Below are 19939 nucleotides of genomic sequence, written 5' to 3'. Positions count from 1 at the left end.
ACAGGGCATGAATCTACGTAAACAAACAAACCCTGTCTGTGTAAGCTGCCCCAAGGGCGAAACAGAAAGGTGCGGATGCTGGGTTTGTGCATGGGCGTGTCAAAGAACGGTTCTCTCTTCCCTTGCTCCAGGGCGGCCTGATTGCTCTCTTGCTGCTGCTGCTGCTTTTCACCGTCGCCTTTTATGCTCAGCGCCGCTGGTACAAGCAGCGCAGGATCCCGCAGAAGAGTGCCAGCACGGAGGCGACCCACGAGATCCATTACATCCCGTCGGTGCTGCTGGGCTCACAGGGAAGGGAGAGCTTCCGGAACGCGCGCCTGCAGGCCCACGCCTCGGTAATTGGCATGCCCATCCGCGAGACCCCGATCCTGGACGACTACGACTACGAGGAGGAGGAGAACCCACTGCGGCCTGAGCTCGGCTGCAGGGATGACGAGTTTGGGGGCCAGACGATGCAGCCGCTGGACAGCCTGGACCGGAGCGGGGAGAAACCTGACTACGAAAAGAAAGGTTTGCCGCGCTCGCTTTTGCTGCCCTTGCTCTTTGCTGGAGATAGCCATCTTTGGAATGTGCCTGGAGGGTCATTAAGAAGTGATAGATGAGCATGGAAGCCGCCATGCCGGGCGTTCAATCTTCTCTCTCCCAGGCTTGTGATGTGTAAGCGCAGTGGGCCACCGCACTTTAAACGAGCTTTGGGTTTCTGAGCTGCAGCTGCCTGGCATCCAGAAAGTGTCACAAATGCATGGCCCTGTTGTAAGGGATGCTGGGGGGAACGAGAGCCCGTCCAGTCTCCTCCTCGTTTATAAAAATGATCGTTGTTTCCCAATGGGGGACTTGGGCAGGCGTGTGTTACAGCTCTGTAGGGAACCAGCCTCTGGCGTTGAACATGTAGCCGACTCTGGTTTGTGTGGCCAGCAACCTTGAGAAAAGGACTTTTCACCTTTTCACAGTTCTCCTGTCCTCTTGCCTGAAGGAACCTTTCCGGGAAAAGAATAGTGCAGGGTCTTTCAGTGCTGTGGTGCATAGAGTCCTTTTGATCTTCAAACCTCTTCTTGATGGGGGAGGGAATCATTGTCTTGTAAGACCATCCAATGACAGGGAGGAAGGGTATCCTTCTTGCAGATCCCTGGCTGTGCATTCAGTGTGTGGGAGAAGGTTGTTTGGAGCCACCCGTTTCCCCATGGATAACAGAAGAGTCCCTGTTGTTCTGCCCCTCATTTATGTCCTTCACTGTGAAGGACAATTCTGTCTATTCTCATCAAAAGGCTTCTTCTGTCCACTGCCCATCTGCCGGTGTGTATAGCCAAACAGAAATGTCCTCTTGGGCTTGGAATTGATAAAACGCCACCGGTGGATGGATGGAATGGGAGGGCCCAGCAAGGGGACAAAGCAAGCTGCAATGCTGCGTCAGACTCTTTGCCTAGCTAGCCCAGGATGCTATTGCATACTCTGACTGGCAGAAGCTTCCCAGGGACTCAGGCAAAGAAAGGGTTTTCCTAGCTTGCTACTTGCTTTGTTTCTTCGTTTGTTTTCAAATTGGATTGGTCAAGGACTGGGTCTGGAGCTTTCTGCATGCGAGCCATGGGCATTACCCTGAGCTGCGCTGCTGATTGATTTCATGCTGTTGCACTGAAATGGCTTGGCTTCCAGTTGGATGGGGGCCCGGTTGGGCCGGAGTGTTTGCTCCAGGTGGGCGTGCCTGTGAGCATGCGTCTCCTGCAAGTGCAGAGTGAAAATGGAACCTGGCACTGCTTAGGGTTTCTTTGTTTTTCTCATTTTCTTCTTTATGATAAATCTATGGCTGTGTAGGGTTGGTTAAAAAAATACTGCATTCTGATTTGAGATTGGCCCAATGGGAATCATACCATGTGATGATAGAGTGTTCCCAGAGGCATTTTTTTTAAAAGATAACTTTACTCCACTACCCGGTTGGGCTCTTCTTAATTAGGTTTCCATTGTGCTGTTGTGCATGGCAGGATTTATTTATTTGTTAAAAGCTTTTCTAACCCATCCACTACAGTCGTCTTGTGGCAGCGTACAAAAAATGAGTAGAATAAAGCAAACCCCACAGCATCTGACAATTAATATACTAAAACCCCAGTTAAATCAATTAAACTTTAAAACAGTGGGGAAATAAAAAGGTTTCCCAGTCCCACCTCATGTGAATTTAGCCAAGTTCCTAAAGCGCTATTCTCTGATGGACGTGTGTGAGAGAGACAGAGAGCGCCTGTGGGGGAACAGCACTTGTGAGCACCCAGGTATGCAATCAGAGAGCAATGACTATGCCAAAGGGTTTCCGTTCAGAATAAGAAAATGTGTATTGGAAATGTGAAGTTTTATTGGGAAGAGATTGAACTTCTGGGATCCTCTCTGAAATGTTGGACTTTCCCATAAGGGTGCTTCTGTTTGCAAGCTGAACCAGTTCTGGGGTATCACAGCAGTCGCATTCAGGGCAATCCCATACAAAAACTAGCATGGCATTCGGGAAACCTGCAGCCAGAAGGTTTTCCTGGAAGTCACATCATGTGGTGGGTTCAGTTGATTAGAAAGAAGTTTTGGTGGGTTTCCATGTTTAGATTTCAGCTTTGGAGCAAACTCTCAGTTCCTGCTGCGGAATGAGCCCATGGCGATCTGTGCTTGGTTTCTAGGCTTCCAGTAGCCATCTGGTTAGCCACTTGGGGCATGGGATATTGGACTGGAGAAAGCTTAGATTTGCACCAGTGTGACTGTTCCTGTGTTTTAAGTCCACCCCTTTTCACCCTCCCAAATCCTTGAAATAGTTTTATAGCATTTGTCTTCATTGCATGGTCGTAAAAATTTTAGAAAAAATGGGGAGATTGTCTCTTGGGTAAAGTGCTGTATAAAACTAGTGTCAAGGAGTGTTGTTATTGTATAGTCCTTCTTCTTTTGCAGCACTTTAACTGCCTTTATTGGGCCTGTTACCTTTGTTGAAAGCCAGTGTGATGTTGTGGATAAGTGCATGGGGCTACATATAAGGTGCTCTGGGTTCTAGTCTCCACCCAGCAATGGAGCCAACTGCGTAACTTTAGACAAAACTCTCTGCCCAACCTACCTTACAGGGCTGTTGCAATGAGATTGTGAGGAGGAAGAGGAGACTTATAGAAACAGAGAAACAGAGCGAGTCAGAAGGGGCCTCCCAGGCCATCTAGTCTGACCTCTGGCACCAGCCAGCTCCGCTCATGACATGCCCACCATGTGCACATCCAGCCTATCCTTGAACACCCTCACCGATGGGGCCTCAACCACCTCCCGTGGAAAGACATGCTATCCTGGTAAACCCCACCAATGGTTTCTTAGAAACAGAGCGAGCCAGAAGGGGCCTCCTGGGCCATCTAGTCTGACCCCCGGCTCCAGCCGGCTCCGCTCATGACATGCCCACCATGTGCATGTTCAGCTCATCCTTGAACACCTGCACCAATGGGGCCTCAACCACCTCCCGTGGAAGCCCGTTCCAGACCCTGTGTGTGTGGCCTTGAGTTCCTTGGAAGGAAAAAAAAAGGTGGGATATAAATAACATGAATTAATGAAGGGTGTAATCTCCATTTTAAAGAAAGGAGAACTGAGACCAGGAATTATTTATGCCTAAGACATGAATGAGGTTCCAAAGCCCACAAAGTCTCTTTGCAAGCCACCCTCTCTGTTCCTCATATCTCAAATACTAGCGACTTGATTTCACTTAATTGTTGAGGATGAACATAGTAATGTGTTTAATCGCTTTGTGAATTAAAAGTGCGGTGCAAATTACAAACCTAAGCAGTGGTATAATTACTTTAAGAAATCCAGACACCTTGTTATTTTGCCTAAAGATTTTCTCCTTAAAATGAAATGATCCTTAAACACACAATGAATACACAATTCACAGTTTGTTTTGCTTGCGCCAGGATGGGACCTTAGGCTGAAGCTCTGGGGAACGTCTCCTTCCCTCCCTTTCGCTCCCCGCCCAAGTCGCATCTGCTCCTACCTGCTTAAGTAAACCTCCCACACATTCATAGGGGAGCCAGCTTCAGTGCAAGAATTAAAATTTCCTGCAGCCCTTAATTTATTTATGGTGGAAAGATATTCGCTTTTATATTAAAAATCTATAGAGTGGATTAAACCTCTACAGAAAACTGATGTCTCACTTAGGTCCCTGAGTATATTATCTCCGCACAGCTTCTGCCAGATCTTGAATATTTGCTTGACAGCATGGATGAAGGAGGGAAACACCCCCTCCACATTCCTGGCATATTCTAGAAGCAAACATCTAATTTCTAATGCTCAGGCACCTCTGCGTTTTGCACTCTGCTCTAAGGTTCCAAAAATGAACCGTCCTACCGTTCTTATTGTGCATTCTGAGAATGAAGGAGAGCTCTCGCAGAGCCAGCTGCAGGTCCAGCCGGCTGTACATCCTCCATCCCGTCGTGGCCAGCCAGATATTTTCTGGAAGGCCACAAACAGGCTGTCAAGTGGCCCTCTCAGAGTTTTTGTTTTTCTGCAGGGGGAGCTGGCATGCTGCCTCAGGTACTAAATCAGGGGTGGGAAACTAGTGCTCCCCCTTGCAACTCCCATCATGGTCAGCATAGCGAACGGTGGTGCTGATAGGAATTGTAGACCAAGCATCTGGAGGGCCGCCATTAGCCCAAGCTGCCTTGATGGCTTCATCCAGGTCTACAGAACTTTTTCCCACAAGGCTGTCTCTTCATCTGCTTTTAAAGTCAGAGAAGCCTGCAAGCTTCGTCACACCTCATGGCAGCAATTTCCAGATTTGTATTCCATGTCATCTTCCATCTATCCAGAACCCGACTGCTTATCAATGCTGTGGGTAGGTGCACGAGTGAGACCTTGATCTCCAGTGTTGTCAGGGAGGAGGGAAACAATATGGCCCCTGCATCCCCTTTCTTGACCCCATGACTAATATTCTAGCCTTCCTCCATCATTATTTCTTTAAAACCTTGCAGCCCGTGAGCTGATTTTGAAAGATCTCTGCCTGTGGCCAGTTCAAACCTGTGGCAACCCAAAAGTTGGCACAGCAGAAGAAGATGGGGAGAGGAAGGGGAAGGGGAATCCATGGGCCTGTTTGGTAACCCCTCACTGGGAACCACTGCTGCCTTTTCCTAATGTAGTAGTAACTTGAGCAACTCATGTGGCCACCATGGTTTCCACTTTTTGACCATGGACTTCTCAAGTGACTTCTAAGTCAGCATGGTTTCCACCTTCCCCGCTTGCATCTCATCAGCCACTGTACCTGAAATTCAATCCCAAGGTGCATCATTCCCTACCAAGGTTGCCTGCCTCTTCCTCATTGGTCCACACATAGAGACATGGGATGCCTCTCACGATTGCAACTCTTTCCAGGGGACTGTGGAAGCATGGTTTCAGACAACACGGCAAGCCCTGCTGGTACAAAGGAACCGTAGAACCGGCCATTGTTTCTTATCATGGTCTGTAAAGGCCAGACTTAACTATGGAGAAACAGAGATGGATTCAGGCCACCAAAGAGATCAACAATGGTAAAACAAATCTGTCATGGCTTGTTTTTTTCTGAACCCAGCCTGTGTTTGGAAAACCTTCCTTCCCCTTTTAGTCTCTGTCTTTAATGCTGACATTCCAGTCATATCAATTGAACAGTAATTTGTTGTGTTTAGTCTATTTCTTTCCGGCATTGCTGTTTTGTTTTTCTCTTTTGTGTCCTTCCTGCCAAGCAGCTAGTCCTGAGTCAATTAAAATGAGCTACACAATCCCTGCCCCATCAGTGCCTCCTCCTCCCTCCTTTAACCCTGAACTAAATTTTGTTCTTGCAGAAAACCACACTCAGCTCCTACTTGTTTGGTGAACTGAAGCTTGGGAACGGACTGTGGTCCAGGCTGGCTTGACCTGCTGCCCTCCTTCCTCTGTTTATCTGCACATGATTCTGTTTCCTGCACTTTTTTTCATAGAAGCCCCACAAAAACATTGGCGACGCGTGTTTTTATTCCTTGTGTCAAACAGCAAATGCTTTCCCCAGAGTGCTTTGGATAATGCACATTTGATTGCCTGCATTTTTAGTCTCCTCTTTGGGAAAGAGCAGTGCACATCTCGGCTTATTGAAATGTCATTAGAAAGCGTTTAATATGGTTAACCTGTAACATAGCAATAAAATGCCCCTGAATAAACAAAAGGAAAGATGGTATTAATTTTTAACTAGTGAGTAATGGTAGCATTGTGGGGAGCCATTTTGCAAGCCAACCCTGCTGTGATAGAATGCTTTCCAGTTAAAGGACTGGGTGAAACCTTTAAAAACCTTGTTACAAACTGGGCCCTGTGACTCTGAAGGAGTGCCTTCTCTGTGCCCCCTGGTATGTCAAGATGTGTGAGAGGGATTATGTTAAAATATTTTGCAATGCAAACTGTTGGGGGGCTGAGAAGCAAGATTAGGGGTGGCAGCTTTGGCATCTCCACCACAGAGTCTGAAAGCCACCAGATGGAGTTGTAATGCTACAGAAAGGGGCAGATTCTCGTATTGGCATGCACTAATTTGTGTATCTTTATATACAGCTTTGGGACTGCAGGTGGCGCAGTGGTTTAAACCGCTGTGCTGCTGGACTGGTAGATCGAAAGGTTGCTGGTTCGAATCTGCACAACGGGGTGAGTTCCCGTTGCTCTGTCCCGGCTCCTGCCAACCTTGCAGTTCAAAAGCATGCAAATGCAAGTAGATGAAAAGGCACCACTTCGGTGGGCAGGTAACAGCATTCCGTGCTCTTCGGTGTTTAGTCATGCTGGCCACACAACCATGGAGACTGTCTGCGGACAAACGCTGGCTCCCTCGGCTAGGAAATGGAGATGAGCAGCACCCCCTAGAGTCAGGCATGACTGGACTTAACATCAAGGGGAAACCTTTACTTTTACCTTATATACAGCTTTAGATAGAGTTGCTATGATGCCACCCCTCCTGGATGTACACCTTAATGTGGTGTGGGGATCAGAGTATTTCAGAGAAGCTGCAAGCAATGCCATCAGGGGGTCAGGCTCTCTCCCTAGGCTGGTCTCCTAGTGAGGTCAACTGTGGCAGAATGGTCAAAACTAGCAAAGATGCAACCACCCTTTTCAGGAGTAGGGGTCACTTCAGTAGAAGAGAATGGATACCTTGAATGGTGGTGGGGTAGAAAGTCAGACAGACAATGGCAGTATTGCTCAAGTGAACTGCTTCAAAGAAGGCCATGGCGATCCACTTCCGAAGTTTTCTTTCCTTGAAAAGCCTATGATGAAAGAATCCAAAATCCAACAAGACGGTGCCAGAAGATGAGACTTCCATGATGCATTCAGTAGAAACTTGGGAATGTGAGAAGGACAAATCCAGGCAAAGCATTAAACATCACAGTGTACTTGATGTGAGTGAACTCAAGGGTGGACTGCAAGGGGACATTTTCCATCAGATAATCACAAAGTGCTTTACTTTGGAAAAGTCAAACCCAGAAGAAAGAGAGTGGCTCTAATGCAGAGACAAGATGGAACACAAGTTAGTAAGGGTTACAGTGCAACATTCAACCAAGTAACATCAGCATATCAACATAAGGACACAATCTATGCTCCAACAAGAGATGGTGAAGAAGACATTGAAAACTGTAAGGCAAGGATCCAAGAAGAAGTTGCAAACACACCAAAACAAGACAATACTGGTAATTGTAGATGACTGGAACGCAAAGGTGGGAAGCAAAGCAGAATCAAATGTTGGAGGAGAATTTGGCCTGGGGTGAGAAACGAAGCGGGAGAATGACTTGTAGAAGTCTAGGAAGCCAACCATCTGTTTATTGCAAATAAATACTTCAGGCAACTGATCAGATGACTGTACACATGGTCATCACCAGATGGCCATTATAGAAATCAAATAGACTATGTAATTGGAAGGAGAGATGGAGAATCTACATCCTCACTACCAAAACAAGACCTGGAGCCAATTGTGACCATGAACGAATCATATCAAAAATCAAGACTAAAACTGAAAAAGTTTGCAGAAGCCTAGTGCCAAAGATTAACAGAAGCCTCGTGCCAAAAATGCAGCTTTAAGAACTCCTGAGGAATTTAAAGTGCACATAAAGAATAGATTTGCATTGCTCAATTTAATTGACTGTGAACCAGAAGAACTTTGAACTGAAAGAAGAGAGATGATTAAGGAGGAAAGCAAAAAGTCAAATTTCTGTAGCAATAAGAAAGACAAAAGCCTACATGGAACCCAAGAGAAACACTCACAATTACTAAGGACAGGCAAGAAGCAAGAGGTGATGAAATGAAGACAGAATCCTGAATGCAGCTTTTCAGCAATGATCACATAGAGAAAATAAGCAATACTACAATGGCCAGTGCAAAGAAGTAGAAGAAAACATAAGAGATAAAAACAGAGGCCTCTTCCAGAAGATCCGAGAAATCAAAGGGAATGTCTAACATAGATGAGGAATGCTAAGAGTCAAGCAAGGAAACATATTCTCTAAAAATAAAAAGAAGGTAGAAACAGCATACAGAAAAACTAAGGAAATAATGAAAAAATTATGGACTCCTATCAAGAGGAATCCAATGAGAAAGAACCTGCAAAATTAGAAAAAGAAAAGTGCCCTGAAATTGCGTGGAAGAGATAAAGCGCCCAGAGAAGAGAGAGTCCCAGTAGAACTATTCCTAGCTTCAGTCCAAATTCTAACAAGAACAAGTCAGCAAATATGGAAAGCAAGACAATGGTCCCCAGAATGTAAACACTGAGCTCTTAAGAAAAGAGATGCAAAGGAGTGCAGCTACTCTGAGACCATTGCACTATTTTCCTGCACAAGCAACGTGATGTGCAAGGTGTTGCTATGAAGAATTTTACCCTATACGTAGCGAGACTTGGCTAGTGGTCCTTTCCTATAGGAAAGAGCAGGACGGTTATATACTGCTGTGCCCAAACCCTGAATTTTGGTCATTCTTGCTTCTAGAGAAGGCCCTGGCTTGCTTCATAGATGCTTCAGTCCACGGTAGGCATCCCCTGCCAGCATTTGATCTGCACTCAGCCCATGGCCACCTGTGTTACAGCAACTAGGAATGCCCCACAACTATGGTGGATCTCTGCACTGGCCTTCTTCAGTTCAGAACCTGGCTTTCACTGAGGCTCCCTCTTCCCGGCAACCAGGTGCACATTGAGTCAGAAGTAAATCTGGTGGTGTTTCCTGGGAAGAGTGCATCAAACTGCAGCCTGAGGGCCCATCATCTACTGTCTCTCCTGGGGAGGTTAAGAGATAATCCTTTATCCATGTCATTGAATCAATCCCTTTTGAACCTGAGACCAGTCATTTGGGTTCCTTTCCGTCCCGCCCTTCAAACCCATTCCTCCACCAGCAGCCATCTCCCTCCCATCCTCTTGGGTCTGACAGGAGAGTCCCACCTTCAGCACATACACACAGAGCGCAACAAAACTGTAGCAAAGTTCCCACCACTTTTCCACTCCTCACTACTGCCCAGCCTTGAGAGACAGTTGATGAAACACTGAGAAAGCAGAGGGGTGCCACCCTTCTACAAAAAAATGGCAGAACTGATTACCGGCAGGTATATATAGAGAGGTATTTGGAATTGGCTTCTCCTCCTCGCTCCTCTTCTTTGTTTCCTTTGTATAAATTATTTAGAATTTGTATAAGTCGGCAAAAGATGAAAAGGACTGAGCTTTCAATACAGTTCAGAGAAGTAACGGCAAATAAGATTTCGGGTGGAATATTGCTCTGTTACAGCTTCAGGAATTGGCAATAAAGCATATTTACATTCTAGCCATTTCCTTCTTCCTATCTACAAAACTTCTGAAATGCCAGAGGTAATCTAGCCAGGATAGCAGGGGAGGTAATGTACCAATTCTCTCTCATTCCTGCCCCTGCAGAAGGTTGGAAGAAGGAGAAAGGAGTGTGCCAGCACTGACTGACTCAGATCAGTCAATGGCTAAGCTAGGCATGGTTGTGTTTCAGGGAGTTTGCTGCATCCCTAGCCAGGATGAGGTGTCATTTCTACTCCCTCAACAGCTATTTTGGGTCCTCAAGGGAGGAGATATCTCAGTATAGTATCACGCTCCGTATCCTTTCAGGGCTTTGTCACCGAGCTACAAACAGCTTCACCAACAGAGCTGTCATCGAATCTCTGTAAGGTGTCAACTGCCAACATTAATTGCCATGGGTGGGGAGTCAAACTGATTCTTCCCACCCTATCCTCCTCCTCCTCCTCCCACTTTTCCCTCCTTATTCAAACCTGTTGTGGAAATAACTCATCTGGGAGTTAAGATTTTGAGTGAACACTGAGATGGGGATGTGCAGAAGCAGATGTGCTATGGGAGACTGGAATCAGGAGGCATATGTGGTGTGTTGCATCCTACATGGTCTTTAAAATGTTGAAGCATGACTTTTTATCAGGCAACAAGAAGCTTCCCCAATCAAATCCCTTTTCTGGGTCAAGTGTCCCTGTTCTTGGCTGGCTGGGTGGGTTCTGTGCATTTTGATTCAGGAACTGGCTTGCACCCTGTCCGGGACAATATAAACTGGGTGTAACAGTGGCCTTCACTGGCGCATCACAAACTGCAACAGGGTTGCACATTCCCTCAAGGTGGGACACAGATAGGTGGCCCTACTGCCTTTCTGGTTAAATAAAAAGAAAGGTGTGGGAAGGTGTGCATGGACTAGTTGAACCACTAAGAACTCTGGGAATGGCAATTCTTTTGTGAGGCAAAGATGTATGGATCTCCACAGATATTTCTTGGAATCCCATCAAGCTGTAGTTCAAATGCAGGAAGCCAGAATGGCTAGAATTGGTTTAAGATGTATATAATTTTGGAATATATAAACCCAAAGGAAATAGGAAAAGAAAGAAAGGATAAGAAGGTGGTCATCATTTCCCTTTAAAAATCAGGTATACCCTGGGTCTCAAGATGGAGTTACATATTTAAATAACTTTTACCCCACTCTTAAGCCAAAAATACTCCCAGAATGGCTGAATAAGAACAGTAAAACTATGTTGGTCCATGTTCATAGGCTTACAAACTAAAAAACATGATTAAACAATGGGGAAAAAATTTGCACACACCAAAAAGAAGACAAGCTGAGATGCACAGAGAAGAAAACAGTGAAGTGAGGTTCTAGTTCTTAAATGTACAAGGTCATTTTAACGACTAGGGGAATGGAAACTGGAGAGACAAGGAGCCAAACAGAGCCGTTGTCTCCGTGAATCTGATGCAGTGGCTCTAATTTCTTCTCTTTTTCTGCTGCTGTTTTGGAACGGCTACTGCAAAGATCAGCCCCCCCACCCCACTACTCTTCTCTGAAAAAGAGAAAAGCAACCAAGTTGGCAGGAATGTTTTTGCAGAAGCTCCCTCTAATAATAAACACCAGAAGTCAATTACATTTCTTGTCAAATCCATACACAAGCATGCAACTTAACCAAGAACAAGAGCAACCTAATTGAACAGGAAGATTTAGTTGTATGCTTGAGGCAGCCCATTGGAGAACTTTGGCATGTTTTTGAGTGGAGAGTGTTGTAAAGAGAGGTGCTCCAACAGCCAGCCTACAGTGGTCCATAAGGGTGAGGGTTTCTCACTCTGCCTTTTCGGTGACAAAATGTAGGTCACAGAACTGGGGCGAGGACAATGTGGTAATTTAACAAGGGCCCAGACGTGTTGTAAATAGAACCTGCAGTTGGTCTTGTGCGGTAGTTGTAAGCCAGCAAAATACATTCTGATAAATAAATGGGTCATCTGATGCCATCTGATGACAGGCATGGCACAGTGGGGAAGTTAATGGAGTTCCATGCTCTGACCTGATGCCGGAATGTGGAACAGCTGAGATATGCAGCAAAGCAAAAGTCAGATGCTATTTTATCTCCCATCCTACTTTCTTACACAGCGGTAATAATCTGGGCAGATCATATTATCCCACTAGCCATGTGAGGTAGGGGATGCGGGCATAAGAAGGGAGAGGGTTGCTGGTGGTGGACAAATGATGAAGGGAGAAGAAAGCGATTCAAAGTTCTGATCAGATCAAGGTCTGACTTGGTGACTTTGTGGAGAACACGGCAGGGGTGAAGGGAATCATGCGGAGGGGAAAATGAAGTCAGAGCAGCCCTTGAAGACGAAAGATCCTGAAAGGCTTACAGCTGGGACATGGGAGTATTGGGAGTGGTTGTATAAGGATACAGAAGCAAAAGAAAATATGAAGCTGCTCTGTGTATAAATCCAGTTTGGGGTCCCTCCTTTCACTCACAAACCTGATAAGGGGGGAAAATGGAGTAGTTGGTGACAAAGCTTGTTCTCTGACATTCTTCCACTCAATGGAAGACCTAAATCCATTGTTCTGAATTGTTCCACTACAAGCAAGTCACTAAACGGGGACAATGGTACCAGCGCATTTCCTGTGGAATTAATATAATCTCCTTGCTAAGTTTTTCACTGAGAAATCCAGACGATACTGCTGCCAACTCATGGCATTCCACCAGTATTTTCCATCTGGTGTGCCTTTTCAGAGCTAAAATTTCTTTGCAGGCCCATCTGATCCAGCGTAGACTAGCAAAGAATTACGGAGGCTTCTTGGGACGACTTTTGTTTTATTGCTCCTAGCTTCCTGACATGAACTACAGGGCTGACATGTCAATTAGTAATTTCCTGTCTTATGTCGGTGAGTCCTTCACTAAATCATTTCTTCTTTGTAGCCAGTGCAGTTGCTTGTTCCTCTTCAAATGTAATTTATTGTGAGGCAAAATTGTAGTTAACAAAGTTTCCAGTTGTAAACAAGTCACCTGGCTGCAAAAAGGAAAGCAAAGCACCCACCTCGACAAAGCAGCGAGCTCATGTAAAATTCAGAACACTAACACCTGCTTCTCTCATCCCTTAGCCAAGGTGCAAGTCCCACACTCTCTGGTTTCTGTTTAGGAGAACGTCTGCTAAGGACACCAACCTATGCATGTCTAGACAGAAAAAAGTCCTGTGACTCTCATTGTCCCCCAGCTGGTATCATAGGGATTCTGAACATGTGCAAGGCTGAGATCTAATTGCTCACTCCCATGGAACAGGAAATGGCCAATTAAAAGAACAATCCAGTAATGTCATACTCTTGTTTGGAGATGAACTAGCTGCAAGGGACGGTTGGCCCTGTTTAGCAAGCTCCGTCTGAGAAGAGATTGTGTTAGTATTTCTTTTTAAAGGCAGCTGTCCAAAGTACACTTAATAGGGAAAATCGCAGCTTTCTCGTGGTCCTTTCCATTGAATAAGAAGCATGGAAAATGCGACATATTTCTTGGACTGAAACATGCGACATTTGCCAACAGTTTCTTCCCAGGTAGGCTGTGGTACCCATCCATCTGAGAGGCACACACATGGTTTCATTACTTCTGGTCCCCGGGGATGCTGTGATATCCCTCTGAAGAACAGTTGTGAGGGGGGAATGTCCTGCTACACGGCACCAGCCATTCCTTAACTGAGCTGGGGAGCAATGATATATATTTCCAGGAAGGTCCTTGAGCACACATCTTTGCATTTAATGCCCGAGGCTATTCACATCCTCTACCAGTTGAGTTTCCTTCAGTATGCTTCTTTCGGTCCCAAACTCCTCTCTAAGGCATGATCTCTTATTCTTTCTTCCACATCTCTTTTTCTCAGTTCGCTTCTCCTTGTCTCCAGCCTTTATTCCCCATAAGAAGCAGACCTCCATGTTTTCTTATCTCTGCTAAGACGTTACCATGAAGTTGCTTCCCATGAGGACTTAGCATTACTGTACTTGCTGCTCTCAGTTAATGTCTTTATCTCTACTTTTTGTTCTATTTTTCAAATGAAAAAACTCCTTAAATCTAAGTGCCGCCACTGCTGCTGCTTCTCCACCACCGTCTCCTCCTCCTTCATCTCTGTCTCTTCTTTCTTCTCTTCTATCTCTGCCTCCATCTCTTCTTTGTCCTTTTCCTCCTCCTCCTCTCCATCTGTCTCCATCTCCTCCTCCTCCATCTCTATAATAAAGGGATTCTTCCCTTCATCGTGTCTTTAATGGTCAGAAATTAGCTTATGCCCCCAACCATGTTATGGTTTTCTGAGTGGCAAATGGATATAAAGCCACATTTCGGTATTTTGAAAGCTAGAACAAGAAACATGCAAGAATCTTACTCATGTCCCTCCCTCCCTCCCTCCCTCCCTCCCTTTATTCACATGGGTTTCTTTTATTGAACTTTCAGACTGGCTCCCCATTTCAAATTTCCCTCCCTCGACTTTCCTTGCTGCTATTCGCCTTGGTGGTGAAAAATCATCTGGACTCGTCCTTAACCATACAGTTCCATAATGCGTTAGGCCAGTAAAAGTCTCCCTGGATACCCAACTTGCCGGGGACAGGGCTCCCAGCCAGACCAAAGGCAAGGTCATCAGACACTCCAAAATCCAAATGCAGAGAATCCCAGAGAAGAGAGTGGCACATCAGAACTGTTTCCTGGTGTTTCCTGCACCTAGAAATGGAGCTTTGAACCCTTGCCTTGAACCCTGGCCACCTGTGCAAGTGAAGGAGTGGCATTGTCATGAGCACAGCCGGTCCCATAAAATTGCAAAGGTGTTTACATCTGCCGGGACTCCTTCTGATGCAGTGACTCCTCTTTTCTCCAGTGTCCGTTGTGGGTAATGTGGACACTCAGCCATGGTCTCCAGGTTTCAGAAGGTGCTCATGATAAGACTGGCTGTATTCCCCCAAGCACTGTGATGTTTGACCCCAAACAGGAGTTCTCCAGGGGAAGTATGGGGAAATCTAAGCAGCTTTAAAATGTTGTCATTTCAGGATGGCAAAGGAGAGTTTACACTCAAATGTTTCAGTGCATTTGTCTTTGATGTTTTGCCTACCTGCTCCCATTTGTATAACTGATAGCCTGCGACACCTACAACAACTGGGAAATAGCAGTGATTAATATTTAGCCTCTAGTCCTACTGCAGAGGCAAAATGAAATTATGCACCAGCACTTTGCTTTCTCTGCATTCTACAGAAAGCAAATTGTTTGCCAGGTGAATATGGTTAAAATCTAGATTGCAAATGCAGGTTTTTGCTTTTTCGTTTTTAATCTGCTCTGTCCCATCTGCATGGAAGAGGAATCTTGTTTCCAGTCTGAAGGCAGCAACTACATTTCCTTTCTGTACTGGTTGAATTTTTCCCTTTTCCTGCCCACGGCAATCTCCATCTGCCTTAAAACAATGGTGGAAATGAGTTTGTTTGAATTTCCCCCAGTGTTTGCACTGAAAACAGATGGTTTAGTTTTGCAGCAGTTCATCATATTTAGTGCAGAGCAGTTAATCATATGCTCCTTATCTGTTTTCATGTAAACAAATGAGGATTTTGCAGAACCTGTTTGCCAGGGTTCTGGCGGGTATTTCTCCACGTTGCAGCCTCCAGGGAGCACAGCGGTAATATTGATGCCTCTTGCAAACTCCTTGTTGGGACCGCATCCCCACAGAGAGGTTTGCAGCCTGAAATGCTGAGAAAGCCCTCATCCGAGGTGGACTTTGGAGCAGGGCCTTCTAGACTAGAGTTTGACCAGGAAGAGTAAGGTGTGTCCTGCAGAACTCACTTCCACCGGAAGTAGTTACAGCCACCAGGAATGGATAGTATGAAAAGAGGAGGCAAACTAATGGCCCCCGAAAGCTGCTGGTCCTTATGAATATAGTAAGCCACTTAATCCCAGTTGCAGGGAACTATGTGTGGGGAACCCGCTTTGAGCAGAAAATCTGCTGGATTCCCTGGTTTGACCCCCCAGATTCTGGTCCCCTCGCAATGGCCTGGAGTCCCAAGTTCCCGGCCAGCGTCCCCAGGGCTCCTGGGGCATTTGCCAGGAATCAAGGCCCGCACTCTGTGTAAGCAGCACCTTTCTTCCAAGCCTACTGCTGCCTTCAGCAGCGGCAAGCAGGGAAGACGTTTGGCCACCACGAATGGTGAATTCCAAGTTGCCGGCTGCGGCGGCGGCAAGCGGAGATGAAGGTTGGCTGCCAGGAATGGCATCTGGAGTAGGCTGCCAGTGGTACAACCTGGGAGTTTGTGAATGCTTGTGGACTTCTTCCATGCTCACCTTGCTTCCTTAGAGAGGGACAAGTTCCAGAAGAAGTCCTTTGGTGGGCACAAACCAGATTCCCGAGAGGTTCAACCTGTCTCTGGATATGCAGAGCAGATCCCTGGTGGGAGCAAATTGTACTTCTATCTGCTTGTGGATTTCTTATCGGGGCATTATGGGGTCAGGATGCTGGCCTAGAAGACATTGATTTGATCCAGCATGACTCTTCTTATAGTTTTTAAAGAGGCCTTGAGAATTCTTCTCAAATGTCTGATGCAAGATAGTGAAATACAACCCTCGAAAGGGCTTGAATGCTGGTTGTACTGACGGGCAGAATGTAGCTCAGATACGTAACTTAGAGAGTGGAGTGGAGCCTAATGCCAAATTGCCCTGGACAGCCCCACATTGGAGAATGCTCCAACCCAAGGGTGCTTGCTTGTGCACTCCTACAGGGAACAAAGTCTCCTTGCAGTCGGTGGATTTTCGGAGCAGTGGTCTTGCTCCAAATTGTCCCCTGTGCAGGCTGGAGAGGCCGGTCTGAACCCAAGGTCTTTGGCATGCAGAGCATGTGCTTTGTTATTCAGCTCCAGCTCTTCCCCTGGATAGGGTCAGAAAGCAGACTTTGCTGTGGATAAACCAGTGTGTGAGAGAGAAGGAGAATGAGGAGATCCGTCAGTGACTGAAGGCTGGGAAATTTTCTGCTGGGAAAGCATTGCTTGTTCAATGCCGCAGTGTTGATTTTTCACTGACTGAAGGAAAATCTTTGCCTTTCTACTTACATAAAATCTGACCTAATAAACACATTTATTGCCCCTCCGCCTCCAAATCCGTCTCCTTCAGAGCCGTGCCGCATTTGATCACCCTGTTTCGAGAAATTGATTGTTTTGCTTCCGACTCCAGGTTGCCCTGGTGGGCGTTGCTTATCGATGGCTGTACGTTTGAGGAGGCCTCCTCGAGTTCAGCAGGCAAAACTGCAGGAAGGGGCCCCCATTTGTCATAAAGAAGTGAAACAAAATAAAAGCAGAAAGGTGACATATCTAAATCTGAAGGTGTCGGAAGAGGAGCGAGTCTTTGGGCTATTAACGTTGCAGGGCTGCCTTGGTTTTCACTGTCCAAGAAGAAGCCATTAATCATGGGGAGAAGGATATTGCAAGGGCTGGCGAGTGAGGAGTGGCACGGACTGAAAATGGCATCTTCTCTGATTGCCTGAAGCAGTCACCAAAGAATGCCTCCCTGGGGTGGGTGTATCTTTGGAAGGCAGTGGGGAGCAAGGAGAAGGAGCGGACTGTGAGGAGTGCTGAGCATGTGACACTTTCTTTCTACATGGCTCTAGGAAAAAAACGAATCCTGTTGGCACAAGCCAGCTTCGTTTACTATGAGACTGACATGGTGCCAGGCAAATAAGTCTGGGGACGGAATCCCGCACCTGGGAAAAGAGACTGCTAGCCAGAGACCTCACTGCTGAAGTTCTGGACATCTGGAGAAAGTCCTCAACAAGGAACAGAATGGTGGTAGAGTTGGAAGGAGTCTATATGGCCACCCCTCTAGTCCCTTGCTCTACTTCCACATGGGGTCATCCATCCAGCTGCAGGCCCGTGCCTTTCCAACTTAGCATAGAAACAGAGCAAGTCAGAAGGGGCCTCCTGGGCTATCTAGTCTGACCTCCGGCACCAGCCGTCTCCGCTCACGACATGCCCACCATGTGCATGTCCAGCCTATCTTTGAACACCCTCACTGATGGGGCCTCAACCACCTCCCGGGGAAGCCCATTCCACACCCTCAGGATCCTGACTGTCAGGAAGTGCTTCCTGGCATCCAAATGGAACCTTGGCTCCCTGAGCTTGGCTCCGTTGGAGTGTGTCCTGCCTTCCTCTGCAGGGGAGAACAGGTCTCTACTCACCTCCGTGTGACGCCCCCTCACATACCTGCATGTCGCCAACAGATCCCCTCAGAGTCTCCTCTTCTCCATGCTGAAGAGACCCAGTTCCCCCAGTCTCACCTCATACGGCATCCCCTGCAAACCGGCCACCAACCTTGTGGCCCTATGCTGCACTGGCTCTAACCTGGCTATATCCTTCCTGTAATGGGGGCCCCAAAACTGGGCACAATACTCCAGCTGCGGGCGCACCAGAGTCGCACAGAGTGTTGGCATGTGAGCTTGATGGCTTGCTATGCAGGGAGAGCAATGGGGGTTCATAAGCCTCATGGATGGCTCAGATTGCTCCATGCCGCTCAGGTGGAGCTTCTGTTTATTTTGCATAAATTACCTGTGTGCTGCTTCATGTTAAGAAGCAGTACTTGGTGCACAGTGTTCATGGCATGGTCTCATCCTGGGTGCATGGGAGATGCAGGAGAGCAGCCGGGTTTGTTCATCTACCTGATGATGAAAATAGTCACGCGGGTCGTTCTAGACCTTGGGGTGTCAAGAAGAGGCGTATTCAACCACCAGGTGCTGCAGGTTAAATCAAAATACGCACACACACAGTCTTCTCATGCCTACAGCCCTTCTGTTATCTGTGCCTCACTATTATCCATGTTCATCGCATTATCGATTTGCATTGCACCCCCCGCCCTGAAGAATCTGTATCCCTGCAATTTTCACAGGCCAGGTGAGAGTGCGCCATGAGGGCAACATTTGCAGGTGTACATGTACAAATGCATGCATCCGTGGCCTCAGGAATGCCAGCAGACGAATTGTGAAGTAAACCGTTGTGGACTCGAATTGTGCATGACGGCGCTTCTGTAGCAGCCCAGCAGCTGACTCAGCTCCTGATTCACTGGCATGGAAGTAAAGGCAGACTCCGAGCATAAGGTGCAAAACATCTTGATAAGCCACAGCTTGATTTGAAGGGGCAGGGCGTGGAATTTAACTGGAGCTAAGTGGCAGTTGCTGGCTTAATGTATTGATAGAAAACACATTTTCCTCCAAGAGTCAAGTCCCAGAGGCTGATTGTTAGCATATTATAGATATCTGGAAAAAGCTGTAAGACACAGGTCTCGCGTGGGCATAAACTGCCCAGAGAGCTCTGGCTTTTGGGCAGTATTGAGGATGGATGGATGAGGATGGATGGATGGAGAGCTACTATGAGAGCTGCAGCTATGAACCTATCAATTCTGTACCTTCTGAACTGATGGGTAGCCCTGCATGAAACATGGATTGATGGTCTTATGGTATGGCTACCCATTTATAGGTGACCTTGCCTCTCCAGAAACGGGCATGGTTGGCACACCAACTGAAGCTGGTGGTGGGTCTTCCGGGCCCCTGAGGGCACTTTGGCCTCCAGTACCAAGAATGTATCCGGAGTCATTCTCCAAACAACATGCTTTCTCCTTCTGGTGGAATGTCACCTCCTCCTGAACAGGCAAACAGTCCAGACCTGAGAACTCCTGCTCTAGTTCATGCGTCACTGGGGCGGAAGGCTCGAGAGACAACTCTCACCAAACTATTCACTAGAGTAACTATAGTAACCTTTTGGACTTTTTATATGGATGACTATATTTTGCCATTTTATTTGACGAAGGCGCTGTTGGAGTGATGACAGGTGTGTTTGCAGCAGTGTTGCATGATAAATTGCTTTGACATTTTGAACTTCCCATTTATCTGGGCAAACGTTGTGGAAGATACCTGAAATTTTGGCCTTCTGCGGAGAGTAACAAGCCACTGGGAACTCTTTATTCATCCAGGCTTCCAGGCTGGGTTCTTCATCGCGTGGTCCATCACTATGAATGTTTGATAAAGCCTTTGAATTATTTAAGGGCTGGCTCCAAGGTAGATTGGGAGTTAGTGTGGAACAAAATTAGCCTGGAGGTGTTCTTTGTTTGCCAAAAGAACCAGCATTGTTTATCATTTCTGGAACATTCAAAAGGAACCCATTTTTCCTCTCTCTTCCCAGTAGTTTGGTTTTTATCT

At 46.6% G+C, this 19939-nt stretch overlaps 1 protein-coding gene across 1 annotated transcript in view; it reads left to right on the top strand.

The window, feature by feature from the left end:
* The first annotated feature begins 209 nt into the window (after nt 1–209).
* ASTN2 (astrotactin 2) overlaps nt 210–19939 on the top strand; it is a 301533-nt gene continuing 281803 nt past the window's right edge. Inside the window, exon 1 of the mRNA XM_044439905.1 lies at nt 210–510. Coding sequence (XP_044295840.1) covers nt 345–510 — 166 coding nt within the window. The 5' untranslated portion in view covers nt 210–344. The remainder of the gene's footprint in view (nt 511–19939) is intronic.

This window comes from Varanus komodoensis, unplaced genomic scaffold (assembly GCF_004798865.1).
Source record: "Varanus komodoensis strain SLA01 unplaced genomic scaffold, ASM479886v1 scaffold36, whole genome shotgun sequence".
Classification (NCBI taxonomy): domain Eukaryota; kingdom Metazoa; phylum Chordata; class Lepidosauria; order Squamata; family Varanidae; genus Varanus; species Varanus komodoensis.
The sequence above is the reverse complement of the archived record's forward strand: the minus strand, read 5'-3'. Positions and strand labels throughout refer to the sequence as shown.